The sequence below is a fragment of the Symphalangus syndactylus genome, chromosome 5, assembly GCF_028878055.3.
Source record: "Symphalangus syndactylus isolate Jambi chromosome 5, NHGRI_mSymSyn1-v2.1_pri, whole genome shotgun sequence".
NCBI lineage: Eukaryota > Metazoa > Chordata > Mammalia > Primates > Hylobatidae > Symphalangus > Symphalangus syndactylus.
Window position 1 is genome coordinate 113,592,844 of NC_072427.2, and position 26,496 is coordinate 113,619,339.

Below are 26,496 nucleotides of genomic sequence, written 5' to 3' on the forward strand. Positions count from 1 at the left end.
TAAATGAGAGAGGGCACAACCTAAAACAAGTACTTAACTGCTTAATCAATAAATTCACAGGTTTATTAAAAACATGCCAGATTCCATAATTTTCAAGAGCCAGTATGTTTATAAAATAGTTAACTAGAACAATGTAGAGCCATTAAATACTAAATACTTAAGCATTTTTTTGTTTTTATAATAGATTATTTTTACCTGTTTACATTTTAAAATATCTGCAAAGTGAAATTACTCAAGGCCCTATGAAGCTATCTTATAGCAATCAAGAGATTGACTTCGTTCCCTCTGATTCACTGAACCTATTACTCATTGTATTTACTTTGGATTATACACTGAGAATTGCAATATATCTAACATCTGCTTGAGAAAACTCTCTGACCAGTTTATCTCACAAATCTCTTATTCTCTTTATGGCATGTGATTTCTTACACTGGTACAGTGATATGTCTTTATGACACTTCTGACTTTGGTGATTAACTCTAGCATGATAGTAACATTGGAGTAAGTCAGAAAAAAAGTTACGTGAAAAAAAGCTAACATAAATGCAATTCTTATCCAAACTCATAAAAACTAGAATCCAACAAGCGTTTGTCCAAATCACCCCCTCCCCCACTTCCCAATATTATGGCCTTCTCTGTGTTCCTGTTCAAAAACAGCTTTACTGGCCGTTCCTCAAAAAGAGTAATATTAAGTGTCTCAAGAGAAAAGTGGAAAAGGGGAGAAAATAATCTGATAGAATAAGACAATAGATCATTTTCATCTGGATTCCAATGAACTAAATCATGAGAAACAAAAATGCCTCCATGCTGTTGGAAAACTAAGTAAATGAGAATTAACAGTGAAGAGATAAGAATAAAGATGAAGGTCCTATTAACGGTAGGCACTCAGTAATGTTGATGACTTACTCCACTCACAGTCACATGGAGAGGCTGTAGTAGCAAAAATATCAATTATCCATCCTGCAATCAAGCTGTGGGATTTTCTGGCAGGAGATAGCGGGCAAAGTATTATAATAAGTAATTCCAGTAAAACAGGAATGGAATATAAAAAATTATTTTTAAATGCAAAAAAATTTTTGTACTAATTAAACAAATCTTATTGTAATCTGTCAACCTGAAAGTAAACTGGTACTATTTCTGCATAAAAGAATTAACTCCAGAAACAGAAAATTCTTTTGACAAATTCCATAAGTTTTCTACTTAAATTTTCATTTGAAATTCAAAGTTTTGTTGATAATTGGTAAAGTAATTTTGGACTATGAGGGGGCAAAGCTGTATGTTATGTAGCAATAGACATTAAGTATGAGGGTGCAGGCATGCCCAAAGTATTTGTATTAAATAGCAAAAGTTAAGTAGCAATGGTGCAGAGGGCTGTAACAGGTACCTCGTCATCATACCCCCCCTCCTTTGATTCAATCATAAATTTTCCTACATGAGGGATCGCCACCTCTACAACTCGCTGATTAGAAAGTGGTTGGCTTGTAGTATTTTCAGGTTTCTGCAGAAGGAAATCATTAATATAAATATTAGAAAAGAGAACAGTGGAGAACAATGGCATCCTTGCACAACTGTACAACCTGCACATCCCTAAGCAGCAGCCCTGTATCCATATGACTTATTTTTAAAAGTTCAATGCACATGCACTATTAAACTGTTTAAGTGCATACTCTTAAATCTTTTAAAAATACCTGCATTGACTTGGTATCAAATGAAACCACTTAAAACTAAACATCAGAAGCAAATGCATTCATCAAGTAGTAATACAAAACCTGCAGTTTTCCCTTTACATCCTCAAACTGGGTATTACCAATATCATTACATTTTTCCCTGAAAGTATTTAGAACTTTAAGTACTTAAGATAAAAAATAGTGGAGTTGTATTTTCTATTATTGTCTGTAGAGCTGACAATTTTTTAAAAAGTCCAATAGCTCCCCAAAACCTTTCTTGATATCTCAACCAAAATAAGATATGACCTCCTCTAAACTCATCAGAATTTGTAGGGTTTTTTCCTTATAATTTTATCTTTCTACTATTCTTTTTGGTAATCAATTGTGTATCCAGTTAATATCCATATTCTATTTTGTTTAACTTATTATATACAGCCTATGAGGCTCCAGTATACTTATATCTTAAGTGTTCAACAAACACCTGCTGAAAAAAAGAAAAGGCCGTTGGAAGCTGATACCCATTTTTAACAACTCAATCACATTGTGGAAGTCAGTGTGGCGATTCCTCAGGGATCTCGAACTAGAAATACCATTTGACCCAGCCATCCCATTACTGGGTATATACCCAAAGGACTATAAATCATGCTGCTATAAAGACACATGCACACGTATGTTTATTGCGGCACTATTCACAATAGCAAAGACTTGGAACCAACCCAAATGTCCAACAACGATAGACTGGATTAAGAAAATGTGGCACATATACATCATGGAATACTATGCAGCCATAAAAAATGATGAGTTCGTGTCCTTTGTAGGGACATGGATGAAACTGGAAAACATCATTCTCAGTAAACTATCGCAAGGACAAAAAACCAAACACCGCATGTTCTCACTCATAGGTGGGAATTGAACAATGAGAACTCATGGACACAGGAAGGGGAACATCATACTCCGGGGACTGTTGTGGGGTGGGGGGAGGGGGGAGGGACAGCATTAGGAGATACACCTAATGCTAAATGACGAGTTAATGGGTTCAGGAAATCAACATGGCACATGGATACATATGTAACAAATCTGCACATTGTGCACATGTACCCTAAAACCCTAAAGTATAATTAAAAAAAAAAAAAAAAGAAAAAAAAAAAAAAAAACAACTCAATCAGATTTATTCCTTTTTTTTCTTTTTATTGTTAACAAATTCTATGTATTTCAGTAATCTATACTAATACAGATGTCAGTGTAAAATTCAGAAAATTTCATTCAAAACTTTATGACACTCATATGATTCATTCAAAATACCGTACAGATTTTTACATACTTATTTATCTTATTCAACATATTTATAACTAGCGTATCCACTATTTACCTATTAAAAAAGCCAAAAGTACTGAAGGTGCTTAAAAGCAACTTTAGTAACTCAACTGCATAAGTTTTCATAAACAAAGATAAACTTTTGTTTTGATATTACAAAAAACATTTTTATAACAGCAATTAAAGAGGTTTTATTTCCGTTAGAAATATGGGTAAATTGCAGTAATGTGAACACTTCCTGGCTTCCTGGAAGCATATATAGAAAAAGAGTTTAACTGATAAAACAAAACCAATAGCTGCAACTGGTACTGCCCCTTTTAAAATAAACGCTATTTTTGGCATGGCGTAGTAGCTTAGACTTATAATCCCAGCAGTTTGGGAGGTCAAGACGGGCGTATCACTTGAGGTCAGTAGTTGGAGACCAGCCTAGCCAACATGGCGAAATCCGTCGCTACTAAATATACAAAGATTAGCCAGGCATGGTGGCACATGCCTGTAATCCCAGCTACTTTGGAAGCTGAGGCATGAGAATTGCTTGAACCTGGGAGGCGGAGGTTGCAGAGAGCTGAGACTATACCACTGCACTCCAGCCTGGGTTACAGAGTAAGACTATGTCTCCAAAAAAAAAAAAATATATATATATATATATATATATGTATATCAAAATCCACAATTTATCCTTAATGTATCAAAATCCACAACTTTTCAACAGGAAATGATCAGCCTGAACAGGTATCATGATCATGAGATATAATATGCAGCTAAGCCAACACCTGGTATGTAACAGCTGGTCTATAAAATGACAGCTATGAGTCATTATACTACTTTGTTGTGCTACTTTAAATTGTTTATATTTGAATAATTTTAACCTAATACTACTATCACACACATTCTACAGAGATGTGCTTGGTCTATGACATTTAATTAAGGATTTTTAATCTTTCTAGCATATAAGAGAAGAACTGTGGTAGGTCTCTGTACACAAGAGTGAAACATAAACAGGTAAATTCAGAAATCTGTTTGGAGTTTGTGGTGATGATTTCTCACTAGCAAACCAATCCAAAACAATTCTATCTTAGGAAAAGAAAATATAAATTGAAAGCAAATGGTTATTACTTAGAATATTAATCCTTACAAAACAGATTCCCTTTGGGGGAAAAAAATCGCACTTAAGGAACATAAATGTTTCATAAACCTTTTCAGTTACTATTGAAGAGTTTCAACAGCATAATGCTGATTAAATACATGGGTAAAAGCTGAAAAGGAGAAGAAACTTTGCCACATAAAATAATTCTGTAGTATCATTCATCAAATTTAGATATCCCAAAGTACCATAAAAATTTTTCATGTAAAGAATTTAAGGGCTCACTAGAGTAAAATACATGTGTATTTATCTTTTTCTATGGTTTTCAGGTCTTATATGACTACATTAACAAAGGCTAAACTTGAAAAGAGTTAAAAATAAGTTTCTCAGTTAATATGCTGCAAAAATAATTAAAATACAAAGATTTTTATGACTTGCCTGAAATCCATTAATTACATGACTTTTTAAAAAGTGGTCTCATTAGAAGGGTGACAAAAAAGCTATCTAAGTCCACAGCCACATTAATGTGCCTTTACCTTTTAACCTAGTAATTCAACCATGGGAAATCTATTCTAAGGAAATAACCTGAAATATGAAAAAAGTTTTCATTTCTAGCAGCCTATTTATAATGTAAAAGTAGAAACAAATATACAATGGGGTAGGAGATACATAAACAAGAAGTTAATTATTCAATGGAATAATATTCAGCCACTAAATGTTTTCACTGAGTGTATAACATGGGGAAATGGTTATAAAAGGTAAGTGATTAAAAGAAGGCAAGACAAAATTTTGTATGCAACTATAAAAATAAATCCCAAATCTACATATTAAAATAAGAGTGAAAAAAATACCAACGTATTTACAATAATTAACTTTGAGTAGTGAGTGGGACTAGGCATGACTTTTTCTCAGGGTCTACTCTTCTATATTGAAAATATCCTAAGTATTCCATTTAAAATTAAAGACATTTTTCTAAAAAGAAGGGCGCCTGAACACTTGAAGACTTTCTCTAATTTCCATGATTCTATGCTTTCTAGGAAATTTTTCTTATACTAAGGTTGATTTTAATATATTGCATATTTGAAAAGCAGCTAGGACTGATGTAACAGAAGGAAACCAACAGTTACTCAGTGTCTACTACATGCCATGCCAGGCACTTACAAATAATGCTCTTGACTAATCCTACAATTACCTTCATTTTATGGAAAAGAAAACTGAAGTCTATCTGGAGAAATTAAGCAATTTATTCAAGGTTGCATTCATAATAAATAAAACTAATATTCCAAAATCCAGAAATGTTTAATCCCTAAGTCCGAAGATACTTTTCACCTGTGCAATTTAGCTTCTAGTGTACGCTAAGTTTAAATGAAAAAAACCGCTATGAAGTAGTTATCATGACGCTAAGCAACTGACTGTAAGATCAAGCCACGGTTAATGAATTCTTAGACTTGCTTCAGGATTTACATACGCAATGGGGCTAACTGTGGATGCCACTGCAGAAAACAATTAAATGAATAGACAAATAGTGTATTTGTCTATCATATAGTCTCCCTGTCATCCTCCTTTCTGAAGTAAAGATTAGGTAGTAGGTTGCTACCTTGTAAGACGATATCCATATTATGAAGCTGAGCAATCAAAATTTACGTGACTTCTGCAAATTTAAATTCCATATGATTTTCCAAACTTAAAATCAGGATTCTACATTAAGCTAAGTAATGCTTTTGGTTTTCTAATATCAGCTTAAAAAGTGACACTTATTAATCATAATTTAGGCCTTTAACAAATAAAAATTCTAATTAGCAGACGCCTTGCAAATGCAGTTTTTGTCAGACAAAACTATTTCCCCTCGTACCTACTCCTCTGTTCTTTCTCCTTCCCTAGGTTTTCCTCTTACCATCACCCAAGAAGTAGACATCCCAGATCCACTAAACAAAGCATTTTCCAGGAAAAGCTTTAGAGTTAGTGATGTTCATATCAAATTCATTTAAAGCTTCTAAGGCATTTGCAAAATTTGGAATCATCAAATATCTATTTAAATTAATACATTTTAATAAGATGATATATTAATACATTTTCAAAATTGTTCAAACAAAAAATAATTTGTATTGTTATTCAGTTTATCAAAACAAAATTAACAGAGTACCATATCTCTTGAACATTTTGGCTAAAGGAAGTCTTATTATATATTTAAAGCCTCATTGCAATTAGCAGGTTATTGCTGGCACTGAACTCACTAAGCAGAAAATTACGTGTTGTAAAATTATTATACGTCGTACTCTTTTTAGTTGTCAAGGGGAATCTTCAAATATTAGAAAGAGCTACCATAAAATCTGCATTAGAGCTGCTTATGCTCACTAATAAAAGATAAATGACTACAGGAACTAAAAGGTTTAGTAGTAACAAATTCTTGAAATAGCTTCTCTCAGAATGTCATATTCACTGATAACATAGTATAACACCAACATGCTCAATTTACTGTTATAAAAAGATGTATTTGAAAACTACAATAGAGTAGCCTAATGATATTTTTGCATAGGACGTTCTTGAAATATTCATAAACAGTTTTACAACATCATACTTACCCTTCTAATAATACTCTAATCTACAGTATCTAGTAGTTTTAAATAATACTCTAATCTACAGTATCTAGTAGTTTTATTGTTAAACACATTTCATGAAATTATGACAATTACGTCTTAAATTCGCAACTATTCCAATGTAATCAGATTATAGATGGAGGAATGGGTGAGAGACAGGAGAAATACTGCTAAATTTTACACTTCTCTTTTTAAGTTCCAAATCAAATGGTCAATTTAATTTATGATTATGATTCATTAGAATTCTCTAGCAGAAAGACAGAAACTTAAGAGAAAAGTGTCTTTAAAATCACAGCTGAGGAAATCACAGCCTGGGCATGAGCTGACTTGCCCATGGTCACTGATCATGCCCATGGCAGAGCCATTACTGGGCCCCGTCTCTCCTGACTCCCCAACAGGTCCCTCTCCACTATACTGGAGGAAATGTCGTGACCACGGCTATGTTCAGAGAGCCAAAAGAAAAGTTCTTACCGACTGCAAAACTGTTTCAGGACTTTTATCTTCATGCTCATGTGATGCCTTGGTAATTATTCGAATAGTTTCTTCTTTCAAGTGCTTTGAGAAATCACTTCTTGATGGCTGCTCTAGATATTCTGGGTCTCCTGTTGCTTGTGCTTCATGAGAAAAGAATCAATTGTATATCTAATATAAACCACAGAGTCTATACTAAGATAAATCTTTTATTCATTTCTGTATCTGAAGTTATGTATGAACCAATTTTAGTCTTCCATTCAAAGTAAAATAGATCTTTCCTCGTATGGCACTTCTTCCCAGAATTTATTAAAAAACAAAAACCCAGAACTAAGAGTACCCCAATAATTATGAAAGAAAGCTCTCATTATAGTTTATGGTAAGGAATTCACAGTAAATTTTTCTACCATGAGAAATAACAAAAGCTCATTTTGGAAAATTGCCAGCATTTTACCAAAAGAATTTGGTTTGAACAGCAATCCTGGGCTGACTTTCTATAGAGTGCACAGGAGCTATTTTTCTCTGGCCACAGCATCCTCCTTCACACTTCCTGGCAAAATCTTAACCCTGAATGAACCTAACCTTCCATCTTTTCTGTACTTGCCCCCAGTAGCTGAGCGTTGTCAGAGGAAAGGCAAACTGGTACCAATAAAAATTTACGATATCTCCTACCCATCTTTTGAGTTCCAGACTCATATATCCAACAATGTATAATGAACATCCACTGGTGTCATGGAGACAGTCTCTGTCTCCATGAAGCTTACAGTCATCTGCAGAGAACACCACTAACCAAATAATCACATATATAAATTTTGACAATATTATAACACTTTCTATGGGAACAATGGCAGTGAAGTGATGTGAGCAATTTGGATTGTGACCTAAAGTGACCTATTAAGCGGAATAATGAATGAGCTGTTTTTCCAGGTGGAAAAATGAAGAGTCCATGCAGTAAGCATGGGCTACATTCGAGAAAAAGAATAATATGACTGGACTACAGTATGAGAGTGGAGAAATGGCAAGAGATGATGCAGGTATATAATATAATATATAATACAATGGCAACATAGCAAGTTTTTAAAAAATTATTCTGGGGATATTGTGAAGAACGAATTAGAGAGGAAAGTAAAACTAGAGATCGGTGAAGGTAATAGAAGGCAGTAGAGCAACATGAAAAAGAAATAAATGTGCTTTCTGATTAACAGAGAGAGCAACAGAGGGACACAAAATTGGCTAGAATCAAGACATATTTTGTACACAAAGGTGTGGAGGCTGCACATGAACATACCAAGTTTTTGACATGAGTTAACTGAGATCATGGAGGTAAAACTATGTGATAAGGAAAACTAGAGGTGAGGATGCTTACAATGTGTACAAAAAGGAAGGAGAGAAGTTAAAAGAAATTTAATGTCCTCATTAAATCATTTCCTGATTTTGGACTGCAATAGCCTTTCAATGCCCATGAGCAATAGATAAAGAAAATCTTTGGCTACCATCAGCTTAGCAATACTTCTGTTTCTGGAAGACTTCAGGATAGACGGCTCATGCCAGCTGCTTTAGGGCTGGGAGAGAAACTCCTTGTTGATAAAACTTTTCCTTGTGTTTGGCACTCTTCCTCTCTTCACCATAGTAGATAATGTCAACGGTTAATAATTGGATGTGAACTTAAAGCAATATATCCATCTGGTCTGACATTGGTCTAATGACCCATTGAAACCTAGAACCTTTGTAAAATTGGTTGTTAGGACCAAGAGTAATTTTATCTGATCAACACAAGTCAAATCCACCTTAGGTCACCAGGGCCAAGGTTTCCTTCCATAAAGGAGTTTGAGTACAAAAACGTTACGAGTAGCACTGAATGCTTCTGGCTAAATGTCATACACAACAATTTTCTCTAGGGTTTGCCCTATGTATATAACTCCTAGGGAACTTAAGTGAGTGGTTTTGTTGTCACGGTAGTTGAACCTACAATATTTGACACCCTGGGAGATTGGAAACAAAAAATTCAAATTGCATTCCCAACATGTTTATTGAACCTGTGCCATTTTCAGTACTATATTAGGTATTAAAAATGTAAAAAACAAAAGATTACATACTACACTAATTTTAAGGAACTCTGAGTAAAATCTGACAAATATACATTCTATTATAATACAATGTGCTAAATTCAATAAAAGTTACACACAAGGTTTTATACAAGCACTGTGGACCCAATACACACACTTGAGATAATGCTGCCTGTTAAACACTTTCTAGAGGAGCTGCTAACTTAGGTGAGTCTTGAAGGATTTGTAGAGGATTATCTTGGAGAAAAGAATAGAAAAGATTCCAGGCAGAAGGAACAGCACATTGTAAGGTCTGATCAAAGATTCATAAAATCCCTGCTATATATGAGACTCTGGAAGGCAAGCCAAAATATAAGTACAATAGAGAAGAACATAATACATTTGGTAGTAAGAAAAGGTTGGAATTAAGAGGAAAAAGATAATAGCTGCTACAGAAGTGCTCTCAGAGAAATTCACAAAGACTCTGGGATATGAGGAAGATCTTAAAGAATATGCAAAAATTCATGAACACTAACGATAAAAGAACATTTTTAAGATGAAGGATACTTCATGAACATGCCATAATGACAGAAAAATTTCCTACATGCAATAGAAATGATGAGTAATCTGGTGTAGATGAAACACAGGCTATTCACAGGGAAGTGGTCTTGGAAGAATTACAAGGGAATCAGATTGTAAAATAAAGTCCGTATAAAAAAACTGTCAAAGGAGACAAAAAAGAGGTTTTGTCTCCAATTTATCAAACCAAAGAATAAAAATGTTTACTAGAACAAACAAGAAAAATGTGGAAAATTTAAAACTCTTTGCATTCCTCAGAGATAATCACTATTAATATTTCTGATACATTATTTCCAGACTGTACCTACCTACTCATATTTTTAAACAAAAAGAATTACTCTCTATTCAACATAACATGTACTGGTTATATTGTGTTGTTCTGTACGGAAGGCTCATGCAACTAATACCCTACCATACACTTTAGTAATTTCTATTTCTGTGTTAGGAACAACAGCAGAACAAGTTCGGCTTTTACCATATAATACAATTGTTGTTTATCCTCTAACCCTATTAAAAACCTCATCACTAGTGGCCCGCAGCTATAAATTCCCTGAATGCCATACAGAACAATTTTCTCCAGGGTTTTCCCTGTGTATATACCTCCCAGGGAACTTAGATGAGTCGTGTTGTGGTCAATATCCTTATTCCTAAAGACTCTCTCAAATCACTCATCTGTTCTATGGGTATTTCTGTAGGATTTTCAAATGACTGACCTCCACAGAGTGATTTTCCGGCCATGCTTCTCTAGCTGTTACAGAAGACAACTCAACATTCTGAGGGAACTCTGAGCCTGCTCCTTTTGTCCATCTTCATGTTGAAACAGGGTATTGAGGAGGTTTGGGAGTACTTTACTTATGCATATTTCCTGGTTATCGTCTTCAATATTTTAAGGTCAACTTTACCATCAATTGGCTATTAAAGAGTAAGGATCTGCTCTTAACTATAAAATAAGACCAACTTCTCTGATATCTTTCAGAAGTCTTTATTTTGTTGACTTACTAATAGGTCAATACTTACTATGTTCACATTGAAGAAGATTTAAAGGGGACTGCTTGAGAGATATACAGTCCATCCATTTCTAGAAATGTATTTAAAAGTCCACGATACCCTGTAAGAGCCTACAAAGAGCCACGCTTAGGTGGTTGCATAGAATTTCTGGTGGAACTTTTGAAACTTCAGATTCCTGGGCCCCATTCCAAAGAAAATCTGAGGGGTGTGGGGGAGAGAGGTTTACAAACCAGAGTCAAACCATAAATTTATCCAGAACAAAGAGCTACATCCTCACCACATGTATTTGGCCTGCCTCCTTATTGTGTGACTATTTTGTTTCTACTTTAAAATTGTTATGTTCTCCTACACTGAGGATCACCCCTAGGAAATTCATTATTGGATTATTGGAAATCTCCATAGGGAATGAATTTATTAACAGAAAACTTTCAAGGAACATCTACCATATGTCGTTTATTATACTAGATGCTGGAGACATAAATAAGAACACCACCAGGCCTGGCGTGGTGGCTCATGCCTGTAATCCTAGCACTTTGGGAGGCTGAGGTGGGAGGACTGCCTGAGCTCAGGAATTTGAGTTCGAGGCCACAGACTGGTCAACATGGTGAAGCCTTGTCTCTACTAAAATACAAAAAAAATCAGTCCAGTGTGGTGGTGTATGCCTGTAGTCTCAGCTACTCAGGAGGCTGAGGCACAAGAATTGCTTGAACCCGGGAGGCAGTGAGCTAAGATCATGCCACTGCACTTCAGCCTGGGCAATAAAGTGAAACCGTCTCAAAAAAAAAAAAAAAAAAAAAAAAAAAAAGAATATCACCTAGTTCCTGCTTTCAAGGAACTTGAGAACATTGACGATATTGTTTATTCTACCAGGTCTTACACTCAGGATCCAACCGTACTCTCCTGGAACATCAGCTTATTTTTAACTTGTAGACAGTGTTTGTAGAGAAGTTTCAGAGCCAACTCTGCCTGCTGCCTCTAGACAAATTTATAAAACCTTACGCAATACACTTCATTCCAATCTTCACTAGTGTTTCCTTGTTTTTTTAAAGAAATCTGGGTGTGCTATATTGTAAGAACTTCAGATACTTCTTGGATAAGACAAGAGTAACATATGTAAAATAGTAACTCAGACAACGCTCTTCTCTCCAGAATAATTTCTGTTTTATAAATACAGCCTAGAGCCATGCTGCTTAACCTCAGAATTATCTGAAGATCTCTTTAAGATAGCACTGTATCAGATCCTTTCTCCAGAGATTCTGACTCCAGCATCTCTTAAGTGGTCTCAGGTAGGGTGTGCTGTTCATACTCAGAAAACAAATCCCTCTACTCATTCTGATCCATACACTGATAGCAAGAATGGTTGGCTAAAAATCTAAACAAAAGTATTCAGGTAAGTTTGCCTTTGCAGTAAGCAGATCTAGGGAAGCAGCATGAAATGAACCAAAAAATACTTTCCCATCATTTATTATCTCAGTAGGGAAAGAATGGTGCTGGAGAACTGATACACATGAATTTCTCGATCACATTTTAGCAGAAGAGGAACAAATACTAATTTGATTAATACAATATGAATTAGTACTCTTATTTGGAATATCACTCAGTAGAAATTGAATTTTATGAGGTCTTATGTTTCAGCTTTAATGAGAAGATTTTGCAGGGAGGAAAAAAATCATTCTGTTGGATTTTATGAACAAGATTTCCTTTTATTATTTCCACTAGTCACTCGTAATACTAGTGAACACCTGAGAGATTAAAATACAGATTTGCTTTGAGATCTTGGAAGTATTATACCAAATTAAATTACTTACTTTGAAAACTATGAAAAGAATCAGAAGAGGATGGCACGGACATTAAAATAAAATTTCTGTATTAATAATAGGGAATAAATGGTTCTAATGAAACATTAGCCTTATTCAATTTTGATATGCGAAACTATCCTGCAGCAGAGAATAAATTTCTTAATATAATCTCAAAGATAATAGTAATAGAAACCAATCTTCTAAACAACAATCTCACTCTGTAAATTTATGGACTTGGCATGTTCTACTTCGACTAACTCAAACCAAGTGCGTATTTCTGTCAAGTCTATAGAGGATACAATGTTTCCAACAGAAGTAGTATTACCACTGCTTTCTAAATAACCCACGCTGAAAGGTAACTACAAAAGTTATCTAGGAATAGGAATTGACCATTTCCATCTCTTTATCTTTAATTCTGGTTCCTCCCAGAAATATATCAACATTCTCTTCAAGTTTATTTTGCATGGTAAAAAGAGACATGAAAATATATGTCCAATACTGAGTACTGCATTTTTTAAAAATTACAAAACACCATGTAAAGTGTATGGTCAAATGTATTGATCATGAAAATGGATGCAGTTAAACACACATGGTCTTTTTACAGAGAAAGAAAAAAAGATGACAAATGTAAAATGAGGATGGAGCAAGGCTAGTCCTTATCAGATAGGAATATTAGTTGGAAATATTAGTTTGACTCAGCAGAAATAAAATATGTTAACTCTGTAAATTTGGAGAGACTTACGAGAAACAGACAAGATGAAGAGGAGAAGGATATATAGAACTTCGTATTTTGGTATCACAAAATACAGGTGAGCCAAGAATAAAACTGGAGCTTAACCAATGAATGGAGGATTCACCTGTGTCTGGGAGCTTAGCTACCACAACTGCTTATAGTACATTATGCAGCCCCTTACTCCCACTAATAACAAGAACAGTCACATGTGAATGGAATAAGTAAATGTTAAGGGAACAATAACACAGTAGCACCATCTTGGCGCAGGTTCTGAGGAGTGATTTGGAAAGAATATGTACAGAATGCAAAGCATGAAATCACAAAGGGACAGAAATTTTTTTTTTTTTTTTTTGAGACGGAGTCTTGCTCTGTCGCCCAGGCTGGAGTGCAGTAGCGCAATCTCGGCTCACTGCAAGCTCCGCCTCCCGGGTTCACGCCATTCTCCTGCCTCAGCCTCTCCAAGTAGCTGGGACTACAGGCGCCCGCCACCACGCCCGGCTAATTTTTTTGTATTTTTAGTAGAGACGGGGTTTCACCATGGTCTCGATCTCCTGACCTCGTGATCCGCCCGCCTCGGCCTCCCAAAGTGCTGGGATTACAAGTGTGAGCCACCGCGCCCGGCTGAAATGTTTTAAAAATGAAAGGAACTATAATATAGTTACTACACTGTGATTTGAGCTTAGATACCTCTTGATATCGACTAAAAACTACATTGTTGTGGACCCACATAGCTTCACCTGCTCTACACAGTAGCCTTGTACATGTGGGGGAAAAGTGCAGTCCTACATAATGGTAGAGTTCACCAGCCACTATAATGGTGGTATTCTCCACAGCACTGGAGTATCCAAATGTTGCTGTAATACCATTATCTTTTTTAAAAATGCTGAATTATCTGCCTCTCAGGATCAAAATCAATGACAATTATTTGATCTACATGAAAATAAGTTAAGTATCTGGACAGATTTGTGCACGCCTGAGACAGTCACAATACTACACTGTAGCACTGTAAAACAATCTTCTATTGAAGTAATAATTCCTTCTAAAGTTCAAATGATAATGCTGAAGCCCAACCAGGTAATGCTGCAAGGAAACCTCTGTCTGCAAAAGATGAAATTAAACAAACAAAAGCTGGAACTACTTCCTTAAAAAATAAAACATGGAGATCTTGCAAAAAAAAAAAAAAAAAGTTATTCAATAACATCCACTAGCAGTTATAAAAAGAGACAAATGAGTTTGAGGAAAATATATGGGCTTAATTTATAGCTTCTCATTTCCTCAATTCGTACTGAGAAATAGCATTTTCTATACCAGAAAACATGTTGCCCTAAAACGTATTTGCAACTCAGTGAAGAGTAATCTTTTAAGAAAATCAAAAGACAATATATTTTCAATTTTACTAGAAACTATTTTCTTAATTCTTATACAGTGTATACTTTGACTTATTTTATTGATTTCATCAGCTAATAGTTCATTTAAGAATAATGTTTTTAAATATTTACATGTTTATGTATTTATATCTTTGGTTTATAGGTCTATACACTTATTTTTTACCTGTGATATACTAAATAGTTTTGGTCAATTTTCTCTTAATCTTAAAAATTCTGAAAAACATCAAATAGTTATTAATAGTATTTTACTATTGCACAAAGTATATATGAATATACTGGTAGTATTATTTTGGCCAAATTTGAAATTACTACTCTTGATAGCTTTAGTGAATTGGTTTGCGTTTCTTGCTGATTTCACAGCTTTCTCTGCTACTTGCCAAGAAAATCCAAGCCCACCCAACACAGGCAGAGTAGGTAGAGGTAAAGTCAACAGAATTATCTCATTTATCTTGAAAAACATATAAATATATACAGTGGTGTCTGGCAAAAAGGTAAACTAAATTGTTAACTGTGATAATCTGAGTGATGGAATTTGAAATGATTTATACTGATTTCCTCATACTTTAAGATAGCTAAAACTTTTTAATAATGAACGTATCTTATCATTATAAAAATAATATTGATAATCAAACACAACTTAATAAAAATGGACAAACCTGTTGTCACAGAAGTCTCTGACTCTCGCAATTTCTGAGACGCTAAAAGCTTTTCCTGCAAAGCTTTCTGGGCAAGTTGTGCATCCCATTCTTCTAGTTCTTTTTCAAATCGTTGGTTGTCTTCCTCAACAAAATCTCTCAAATCCGGTGGTAATGTTTCTATACCAACAAGAGGCTGCCCAGTTTCTTTATTAAACTCCTCTGCAAATCATATTTCAAAAACTAGTATGAAATTAAGAATTAAAGGGAAAATGCAAAGCTCAAAACAGATTGCATTTCAAATAGAATTTAAACTATGAATTACCACTCAGCCAATCAATATTACTTAAGAATTACTATTGCTTAGCAAATAATTATTATCTAAAAAACTTTTTAAAACTCAAAACAAATGCTCAGAAAAACAATGATAAAAATATTTGATAATCCATCATAGGTAATGGTCTCAGATTTTTTTTTATCTTCAGAGTAGAAATGAGAGAAAATACAAAGCCAAAGCCAAGTTTTTTGTTGTTGTTGTTGTTTGTTTTTTTGAGATGGAGTCTCACTCTGTCACTCAGGCTGGAGTGCAGTGACACAATCTCGGCTCACTGCAACCTGCACCTTCCGGGTTCAAACGATTCTCCTGCCTCAGCCTCCCGGGTAGCTGAGACTACAGGTGCCCGCCACCAAGCCCAGCTAATTTTTTTGTATTTTTAGTAGAGATGGGGTTTCACTGTGTTAGCCAGGATGGTCTCGATCTCCCGACCTCATGATCTGCCCGCCTCGGCCTCCCAAAGTGCTGGGATTATAGGCATGAGCCACCATGCCTGGCCATTTTTTTTCTTTGCTACTCTAATAGTGATGTAATACTACTTCTGCCATTATTGGAAAATACCAGATGTTTGATTACTTAAACCTTTCACAAAATGTAAACAACTCATAATCATGTTAACCTTAGTAGCTCAAAATAAAACTAAAACTGTTTGTCATATGAATAAATTAAGTAGACTTAAATATGCAATTATGAAAATTAATCAATACAGCAAGATCTTAAAAACAATACATAGAGTATTCAGAAGAATTACTCAACTTCTACTACACACACAGATAAATAACTTCATTTTTTCAGGCAGAAGTGGACGGCCTAGCTGATTCTGAATGACTAAATATAAAAAGATGATTTTTATCAGTTTCAATAAACCTTTATTGTTTTCTATATGCAAAGCATATATCAGAATATCAGAAATAAAAAGATTCAGACATAGTATGACATGGTCTCTGGCTCTGAGCAGATGAGAGAGAAATGTGCAAGACAAGTCATTACACAATTTCAATACACAACAGTAAATGCCCAGTAGACAGATGCCAGGACAGCATAAGGAGAGATACTTTTTGGCAGATCAAGAAATAGTTTGCGGGGGAAATGACACCTGAATTGAATCTTGACAGAAGAACAAGAATTAGGCAAAAGAATTACTGGCAAAAAAATAAAACATATAAGAACATGCAAACATAAATGTGTGAAATGGTTTGATATGAGCAGATACAGCAAGAAGTTCAGTAAGGATATAAATTCAAAAGGAACACTGGTGATCAATGAAGGTGGGGAGATAATCAGAGGCCAAGAACACAGGCCATATATGTTAGGCTAAGGAATTAAATATTAAATATGAGTCAATTGGTGGAATAGTCACTAAAGCATTTTTAGCAAGGACAAAAAAGGTCATATTTGCCTTTAATAGTTGACTTGGAATACAAAATATATACGAATTCTTAGCCCTGCTGACATTACTTTTCAATTCAGTCTTGTCAAAACCCAGTAGCATTTCCTAATCACATCCTTCATTGTCTGAGTGAATTACACTTAACTAATCACACACATACCAGAGCCGCTTTTATGACTATTTAAAAATATATACCACCCTATATATTCTTACCTTGTATTAGGAACTGTGCCTTATCATTTATGTACATTAAACAGTATGCACTGGCATTTCTATAACCACCAAAAGAGTCCCTCACTAGCTCTTCCCATGATGATTTTGTCACAGCAATATCATTGTACTTCATCCATCTGCTTTCACGATGATCAAAAATATATGCCCAGTAGTGCCCAGCATTAGCTTGGCCTTCATGAACTAAAACGGCATGTAATCGATAAGGAACCTAAACGTGGAAAAAAGAAGAGTTAAACTGCAATTATGTAGTCTACTATACCACATTCCATGAAACCTACAAACAACCTGTTTGGAGAAAACCGTAAGAGCATTTTCTTTTTTAAATGAGAGAGAACTGGCTGGGATTAAAAGTTTGAAAAAACTAAACTATAAAACTTTAAAAAGACAGAATCTGAATAAGCTAAAGATATAAAAAGTTGATAGATTAAAAAGATGATTTTTGAACAACTAAAAATGTATTTATTGTGTATGTACTCATTGGCCTAATTGTTTCTTTTGAATAAAAAGCTTATAGTGGGCAGTTTTATATATAGTAAATGTGTCTAAATCTTCAGAATTCTAAATTGATGGTTAACAAAATAGATTATATAATATACACCAGAAGTTAAAACGTAATGGAGTCCTTAAGTTTCTTCCCAAATCTTAATATCCTTTAACAACCATAGATTTTCTCCCATAAGACTTTTTAAAGATGCTATAGCCTTTTGAAAAACTTTGGTAGATTTTACTGTAAAATAATAAGGGTACACAACACATATGGTGTGAAAATACAACTGAATGGGGAAAACTTGTCATGAATTTTGTTATAAATTTGTTATAAAATTTTCCCCATTCAGATGAACTGTCACATTGTACATATTGCAAGCCCTTATTATTTTACAATAAGATTTACCAGAATTTTAAAACAAAACATGTAAAGAAAAATTAGACTAAGATAATGTAAAGATACATTAAAATATATGTAAATAATTTTGGCAATGATTACTAGCTCAAAATTTCACTTACTTGTATCATAGATTTGTCAGAGTACATTAGTTCAATTGTTCGATGGATTCTGGATATGCTTTCCTGCAAATCTAAGGATATAAGGTGTCATTTAATGATTAACAGCAAGTGTGTTTCTACTTATAAGGATTAATGGTTTTCCTACAAACACATTAGAGGAATAGGAAAATTTTCCTAAAACTTTTCTTAAAAAACATTACTATTTGAAATCTGTAGAAAATGAATTATAGTTATTCTTAATAAAAGACACAGTACAAATGCATACTTTAAAAACAACACAAATACGATTTATCTAGAAAATGTGCAGAGCCAATAACAGTGAATTTTGTTCAAATCTATAAAGGACAGTTTCAATGAAAATGAAAGCTAAGCTTCCTTACATATTGCTATAACACAAGTAAACTTAAGAACAAGGTAAAACATGTTCACCACGTATCTTGTACACACACATAACTGAATAAAAATCGACTATAATCAACAGGGAAAATAAAATTATAGCACTCCCATGACAATTATTTCTACTTCTAGTAGAAAATAATCCTACAAAATTGTTCAGATAGAGATGTTCACAGTCATATTGTCCACAATAATTTTTAAAAAAGAGATAACCTAAATAACTGTCAATAAGGAAACGTTTAGATTGTAACCACATCATATTGTGAAGCTGCTGAACGAATCAGAAGAAACCTTGAAAAACTATAAAAAAAATTAGCTAACTTTAGAGTGGGGAAAGACCTGTCTAAGACTGTCAGAAAACCAGTAACCTTATAGGAAAAGATAAGATCCTCCCTGCCCAACACTTTAAAAAATCTACATTATAAAAACAAAACAAAACCAACATAAAGAAAATCAAATGAAAAACTGGGAAAATAATATCTGCAGCATATGTGATATTGTAGGTAAAGGGTTAATATCCACAATACATTAAACTTTCTATTAAGCATTAAGAAAAAGACAAATAGCTCAGTATTTTAAAAATGGGCAAATGTCACAAACAAGAAGTTTACAGAACAATATAAATATCCAACTTCACTCGAAGCTAAGGGAATGCAAATCAAAACACTAAAATACCAGTTTTTCAATTATAAAAACTACTAAAAAGTGTCCAGGGCTAGGGAGGATACTGGGAGACAGGCTCTCTCACACAGCGGGAATGCAAACTGGCTTACTGTTTTGGAGTGACAATTTTAAAACAGTCGTCAAAATTTAAAATATACACACTCTGAACCAGAAATGGTGGACATAAGGAAACAACAGACATTGGGGCCTACATTAGGGTGGAGGGTGGGAGCAGCGTGAGAATGGAAAAACCACCTATCAGGTACTGTGTTTATTACCTGCGTGATGAAATAATCTTACACCAAACCCCTAAGACACGTAATTTATCTTTATAGCAAACCTGCACATGTACCCCTGAACATAAAAAAGAACATATACTACTTACAGAAGTGTTTAAATATGTATATCGAAGGCCAGCATTATTTAGTGAATATCAATATGGGAATTAAATGAATTACATCATACCTGTGTGTTGGAATATTACACAATAGTTTACAAAATAATGCTAACTGCTGACATCAATAGGGATGAAAGAAAGAAAAAAAATATCCTGAGGAAAACCTTCTTTCCTGATCCATAGTATTACATATAAAAACCTTAACAGCCAGGCATGGTGGCTCACGCCTGTAATCCCAGCACTTTGGGAGGCTGAGGTGGGTGGATAACAAGGTCAAGAGATTGAGACCACCCTGGCCAACATGGTGAAACCCCATCTCTACTAAAAACACAAAAATTAGTTGGGTGTGGTGGCACACAACTGCAGTCCCAGCTACTTGGGAGGCTGAGGCAGGAGAATCGCTTGAACCTGGGAGGCAGAGGCTGCAGTGAGCCGAGTTCATGCCACTGCACTCCAGCCTGGTGACAGAGTGAGACTCCGTCTCAAAAAAGCTCTTCAAACTTAAAATGGCCAAAAGAGAACTCATCATATTTCTCTTTCCTCCCCTGAGTGGGAACCTCTTCGCCCACTGGCTTTATCTTTTTTCCAAAACACATTCTATTTGGTTATTCATACCATTATGAACTAAGAGAATCATTTGATTCGTCCCTCTCTCTTACCTCTAGCCAATGACCCACATCTGTCAGTTGTCTCCAAAGAATATTTTAAGTACATTCACTTCTTCCTTCCCTCAATGCCACTACTTAGGTGTCAAAAGCTTCCTAGCTTCCACCCCTCTGAATGTAATCTTTTAAAAACAACCCGCCATGAGGAGTAGAAAATTACCTAACACCTAATATAGTGCTTCATCAACACTATTTGCTTGATTAATGTTTGTTAATGAGTTCAAATATTTTTTTAAATTCCCTCTTATTTGAAAAATACTAAAGAAAATCTTGACAGCTACTAATGCTGTTAGTCACCATCATACCTTATGTACTTCTTACTAAATTAGGGCCATTGTTTTTCAAATATTGTCTATAAAGAGTTAAGTTGGTCATATAATATCCAACAATCAATATTGTTCAATATAATTCCAACCATGTCACATAGTTCATTTTTTTCATAAACCAATAAATCAGCATAAAATTGGGGAATGATAATAGGGAATTACATTTTCACATTTAAGGAAAAAAAATGTAATAAAATCTACCATAATCCATTTTTTTAAGTACACTTTAACAGCAGCAAAGTAGGAAAGAGAAAAGTTCAGAATAACTTATTCTGAAAAAAAAGAAAAAATAGAAAAGAATAAAAGAGAGTTCCTTCCAAGAATGGACGGATGGCAACTTGACACACACACACACACACACACACACACGCACACAAAGGCACACATGCGCACACACCCCACCCAGAGCACTGTCCTTATTTTTCTTATTTTGCTGCATGCCAGTAAAAACTCTGTTACAGACTAGTAATGGGATCATAGATACTCAGAAATCTGATAGAACTATTAAAAATTAAAATTCACATTTCTAATTCTTAAGCCTAAAGAAAATTTTTTTATCACCGGAACTCCCTGTGCAAACTTAGATTTAGTACCTAACTGATATGTAAAAACATTGATGTTGTATGACATTTCTCCAATGGAGTAACTGTGAATACCAGTTTGATATAAACTTAGAGCAGTAAACTAGAAAATCAGGCCATCTGCCATGTCATTAATCAGCTAAGCAATCCAGGGAAAATCTTTTGGTCCCTGTGAACCTGATATTGAGATTACAAAAATGGGGAGCCAGACTAGTTTATCTTAAAACCCTTTCTGGAAAAGAAAAATGACTATAATGTTTAAATATAAAATCCAGACGTGATTTCCCTTCTCAATATTAACATTATACATATCCATCTGAGGTGACAGTAACCATGCTATGAGACACTTCTTACCTCTGGTGTCATTTTCTATTTCTGTCCTCCAGCGATGTAAACAACTTTCCAGCACAGAAAGTTCTTCCTCCGTTATGTGCCTTGGTGCCGGATGCATGGGCAAATCTGGAGGTATCCGGGACTGAGTAAATGGTTTGTGTATTACTGATCTCGATGAAATGGCAGCAACTGATGAAGGTGATGTGCTTGGCAGTTCTGAAGATGGGGCTCCCTGTTGTTCTGTAGTGCTGTATTAAAGCACAGAGTATTTGTTATCAACCTTTCAAGCTGAAACTCTCGACAAAGATCGTGCCAAACCCACAGTATTAAATTGGCTTATAATTCAAAAGAAAAAATCTTAACAAAGAAATATGTGGATTGATCTAATATCCAAATGAGATTTTTAATACATAAGAACTAAATTATTGTAAGATGAAGTTGTAGCTTTAGAGTTAAAACAGCTTAATCATATTTATTTTTAAAAAACAAGAAAATCTTATGCATGATGATATTATTTTCCCTGGCTTATCAGCTTATGTTACAGAAACAAATTCTAATTTGATAGTACTATTTTTATGTATTATAAAATGCTGAATCTTATATATGTAAATACCAAAACATGCTAAAGTATAATTCTGAACTGAAAAAAATGTGATTAAAATTTTAATCCATAACCATAAAATCTACTGAAATAATAAAAAAACTCCCAGAGGACATACAGTCTTCTAAGTGAATCTACTCTTAGGAGTTCACTGAAGTAAATCAAAGCATACATTTTATAGAAACTGTCTTTAAAGGCAGCAGTTAACATTATTATGTAATAAAGGTAACAACTGTCTCTTGCATCAGGATTACTTTTTACCTTGGTAATGTCTGTGATGGTATGGAACCACTAGGTGGGGAACTAGCATCAATATCGTCAACAGGAGAAGTGCAAACAGGTTTACTTGAGGCAAATTCCAATGCATACTGAAGAACATCTACCAAGGGGAATCGTTTGGGACCGGAACCATAGCTTAAATATCTGTTAATCATAAAATGTACAAGTGCTTTTATTTCTATATACAGCATATTTGGGCTTTTATTATTGTTATAAAACGTGATACTTCAATAAAACTTCCTCAGCAATAAAATTCATCTGCTTTAAAACGAAGATGGTAAAACTGAATATACATTTAAGAAAAACATATTAAATGTTCCCCAAAGACAGGAAACCAAGGCCGATTGGGACTGAATGTGAGTATATACTGTTATAATTTGTAAATGCTGTTCTAAATTGTAACTCAATAGGAAGATGAAAACTGACATCTCCTGAGACTGTTTTTATTTTTAGATCTGGCATCTGGTCTCATGATCAAGACAGTGATATGTACTATCTTCCTATCTTTTACCACTAATCATGTTTCAATATGATTATTCATACTTTTTAAGAATAAAAATCATTAAAATACGATATACTATTCGATATAAGAAGTTTTAGACTACTAATTTGAAAATTCCTAAAATAAGGGAATACAGAGTAGATTGGGGTTTGCAAACTGAAATGACTTGTGACATTTCAGCCTTTAGATTTCTGTCTGGCCTGTAGAACATTTCTCAGTCCAGATTCTGACGTCTTTTAGAAATGATCCAAATCAATAGACAACAGTGAGGCCATACTCATACATGGCACCATCCACTGGTATGGAATGGCATTCATTCCCTGTACACACAGATTGCTCTCTAGGCTCCCAGAACATACCATCCTACACTGACACAATTTCCTCCTTTACGAAGCTGCTGAGAAGACTTGGTAGGCAGCTGAGTTTGTATCCTGTTTTAAGGAGAAAAACTCAGATACCACTCATTTTAATGAAAACCTCAAAAGTAATCTTTAGTTTCATGCAAAAAGAAAGGTCAAAACTATATTCATTTAACTTTCTATCTATTTTCAGCAGTAGGAACATTACCTGTTGACAATGAGATATTTAATTTTAAACACTAGAATAATTTTTTAAAGTCTACTATAGATTTTTAGTTTCAAGCAAAACTCAAAACCATTCACACAATATTAACTACTCCTAAAATTATAAATCACTCAAAGCAAATTTGAAATTAAAAATCTAGTCACCAAATACATGGTTTCTGATAATTATCTCCTAATTTCATAAAAGTTAAAATACCTTTCTAGCCTTTGTTGTAATACTGTGAGGTAATCTTTCAGTCTCTTGATCTCTTCCCTCTTAATTCTCGTTATTTCTCTGTTTCTGTGCATGTATCTATCAGAAAAAGGCAATCATTAGCATTTCCGAATATCATGAAAGTAGATGCAATATGGCCAGATGCCAGCGTGCCCAGCCTACCACTTTGGGGTGCCAAGGTGGGAGGATCACCTGAGGTCAGGAGTTCAAGACCAGCCTGGCCAACATGGTGAAACCTCATCTCTACTACAATACAAAAATTAGCCAGGCATGACGGTAGGTGTCTGTAATCCCAGCTACTCAGGAAGCTGAGACAGGAGAATCATTTGAACCCAGGAGATGGTGTTTGCAGTGAGACAAGATCACACTTGTGATCTTGCAGTGGCACTCCAGCCTGGGTGACAGAGCAAGACTCCATCTCAAAACAAAAAAGAATGAAAGACAGAAAGACAGACAGAAAAAAACAAAAGAAAGAAAGACAGACAGGAAAACAGGAAGACAGAAAGACAGGCAGACAGAAAGACAGAAAGACAGATAGATACAATATTAAGTATAGACATCACCACAAAGCATCAATTCCTTCAAAATTGTATAAGATATAAGGTAGATAATACAAAATGGTATTTTTTAAAATTCTGAATTTTAAGATTATAAAATTAATCTTTTTAAAATTTCCTTATAACATTATTCCCAAAAACTATACTTTTCTAATACAAAGTGAACTTCATTTACCTTGACAAATGGTATTAGGTATATTATGCAAAAGTAGAAATTAATTCTAAGAAAATTATGCAGAATTTTCCTCTGAACAATATTTTCTCCCTTACTAAACTGTTTCAAACCAAGTCATGCAGTATATCAAACCATACCTGTCCAAATATAAAACTTGGGGAAATTCTAATTTGTTGTGAATTTTTTCTGGTCTTCCCAATGCCTGATTAAATTCAAATCTTGACAATTCAAATGTTAACACAGGTGGTAATTCAGTAAACCAATGCTGAAAGGAAATAAAACAATAACAAAAACTTTAATACCACCTTTGTTTTCTTCATTGCAATCTTAGGCACAGGATGTGGGCACTGACATTGTTACTGACAAGTAATTGTGTACACAGTTTAGTTAAAACTCAACCTCTTTCTAAAAGTTTTCCGCACCTCTTGAAAATTCCAAGAGTGGGTATAATACATGATCAGGAAAAAAGGAAATCTCACAACTATCCTTTGAAAATAATTCTTTGTATTAGGATTTCTAGCCCAAAGAAAAAGACACTGGTTAAAACCATGACTTAGTAGCTCAAGTCTTCTCTGTCTTCTTCAATATGATGTTGAATGGTACTTATACTTAACCAAAGCATCAAAATCCTGTGACAAAATAACTTGTGAGAGGGAGTACTCAAAAAAAAAATTTATATCATAAATCATCACAACTCTCATACTAAAAATTAAAAAATGGTGTTTTCCTGTTTTAACTTTAGCTCCTCTGCTGGATTTCATACTAATTTATGAAAAAGACATATCACTAACAAAAAGTTAATACTTAGAGTAATTTACTTAAAATCTTTTAAAATAACTAGTGTTTAAAGAATTGAATGTCTCATTGCTATGAGCCAAATTATGCTAATGAGTATAACTGTAATTTCCTTCCCCTACCCCCAGCCCCTAATCCCCATACATGCTTTGGTAACTGTTCAATTAAGCATGAAATTCAACATTTTTAAAAGAAAATCATTTTCATATACAACCTCAAGTTATACATAAGCATATGTATTTAAAGAGAAAGAAAAGGTAACAAACTTGTAAATCAACAAATACCAGAAGTACAAAATAAATATTTCTGAAGTGCTTATTATAAACTGCAATATGCGAAACTGCTGCATAATCTATTGTGTATGATAATTTCAAGGGTCACAAAATGCCACCACACATCTATCAATAAGTTAAGAATATACTAAATTTAAATTTGAACATCCAAAAAAAGCATGAATGGCACACACCTGGCAAATTGAATCTGAGGAGGATCTGGAAAGTTGCTACTTTTCTCTACAGCAAATAAAAGCAAATGGTATTCAATACTATTTCTCTTTCAAAATGCAATAATTACTTGAACTGAGATTTCCTGAGCTGGATGGTTATCTTTTACTGAAAGCTAAGGTTTAAGGAATTTGTTTTATATGGATAATACCTGAAACGGATTAAATAAAATTATGAAAACTATCAGAAACATCTCAAGTTTTAAAATTTGATTAGCAAAGTTTGCTTACTCATTTTGATCTCACATGGAACTGGCAAGAATTTTTGAGTTAGTTCTAATCCACATATAAAATTATTATTAAGAATTAAAACATTACCCAGACATATCACAAAGAACACTTTTGATTCTTTAGGATAATATTCTCTGCTCCATTTTATGATACTCAAACAAGAAAGTAGATTTCAAGAACTATCACTTTCATATTTTATTGCAATACTTTAAATGTCACCATTAAAATTAAATAGTTACATATTTTAATTCATGGAAATCTACAATGGCCACAAGAAATGAAATGACCCAAACTGGGGTATACTTTTCTGTAGACCATGAAAAGTCCAGGAAATATAAATAGCTTCCATACCTTACAAAAGGATGTTCAAAAATGTTATGTAATATGTCTCTGTTATGAATGCATTTTCCTCT

General features: G+C 34.1%; 1 protein-coding gene across 7 annotated transcripts in view; it reads right to left on the bottom strand.

Moving 5' to 3' along the window:
• Positions 1-26,496, bottom strand: part of USP25 (ubiquitin specific peptidase 25) — a 162,357-nt gene that overhangs the window by 39,788 nt on the left and 96,073 nt on the right. For 5 of the 7 annotated variants that reach the window (XM_055279312.2, XM_055279311.2, XM_063640660.1 and 2 more), the window contains 8 exons: positions 24,693-24,820; positions 23,806-23,901; positions 22,506-22,667; positions 21,665-21,891; positions 18,283-18,353; positions 17,257-17,485; positions 15,341-15,541; positions 7,133-7,275 (listed from right to left, as the gene is read on the bottom strand). In XM_055279312.2, the coding sequence (XP_055135287.1) occupies positions 7,133-7,275; positions 15,341-15,541; positions 17,257-17,485; positions 18,283-18,353; positions 21,665-21,891; positions 22,506-22,667; positions 23,806-23,901; positions 24,693-24,820 (1,257 nt within the window). Of the gene's footprint in view, positions 1-1,383; positions 1,498-7,132; positions 7,276-15,340; positions 15,542-17,256; positions 17,486-18,282; positions 18,354-21,664; positions 21,892-22,505; positions 22,668-23,805; positions 23,902-24,692; positions 24,821-26,496 lie in introns of all 7 variants that reach the window. The other 2 variants (XM_055279310.2, XM_063640662.1) reach the window with 2 other exon arrangements.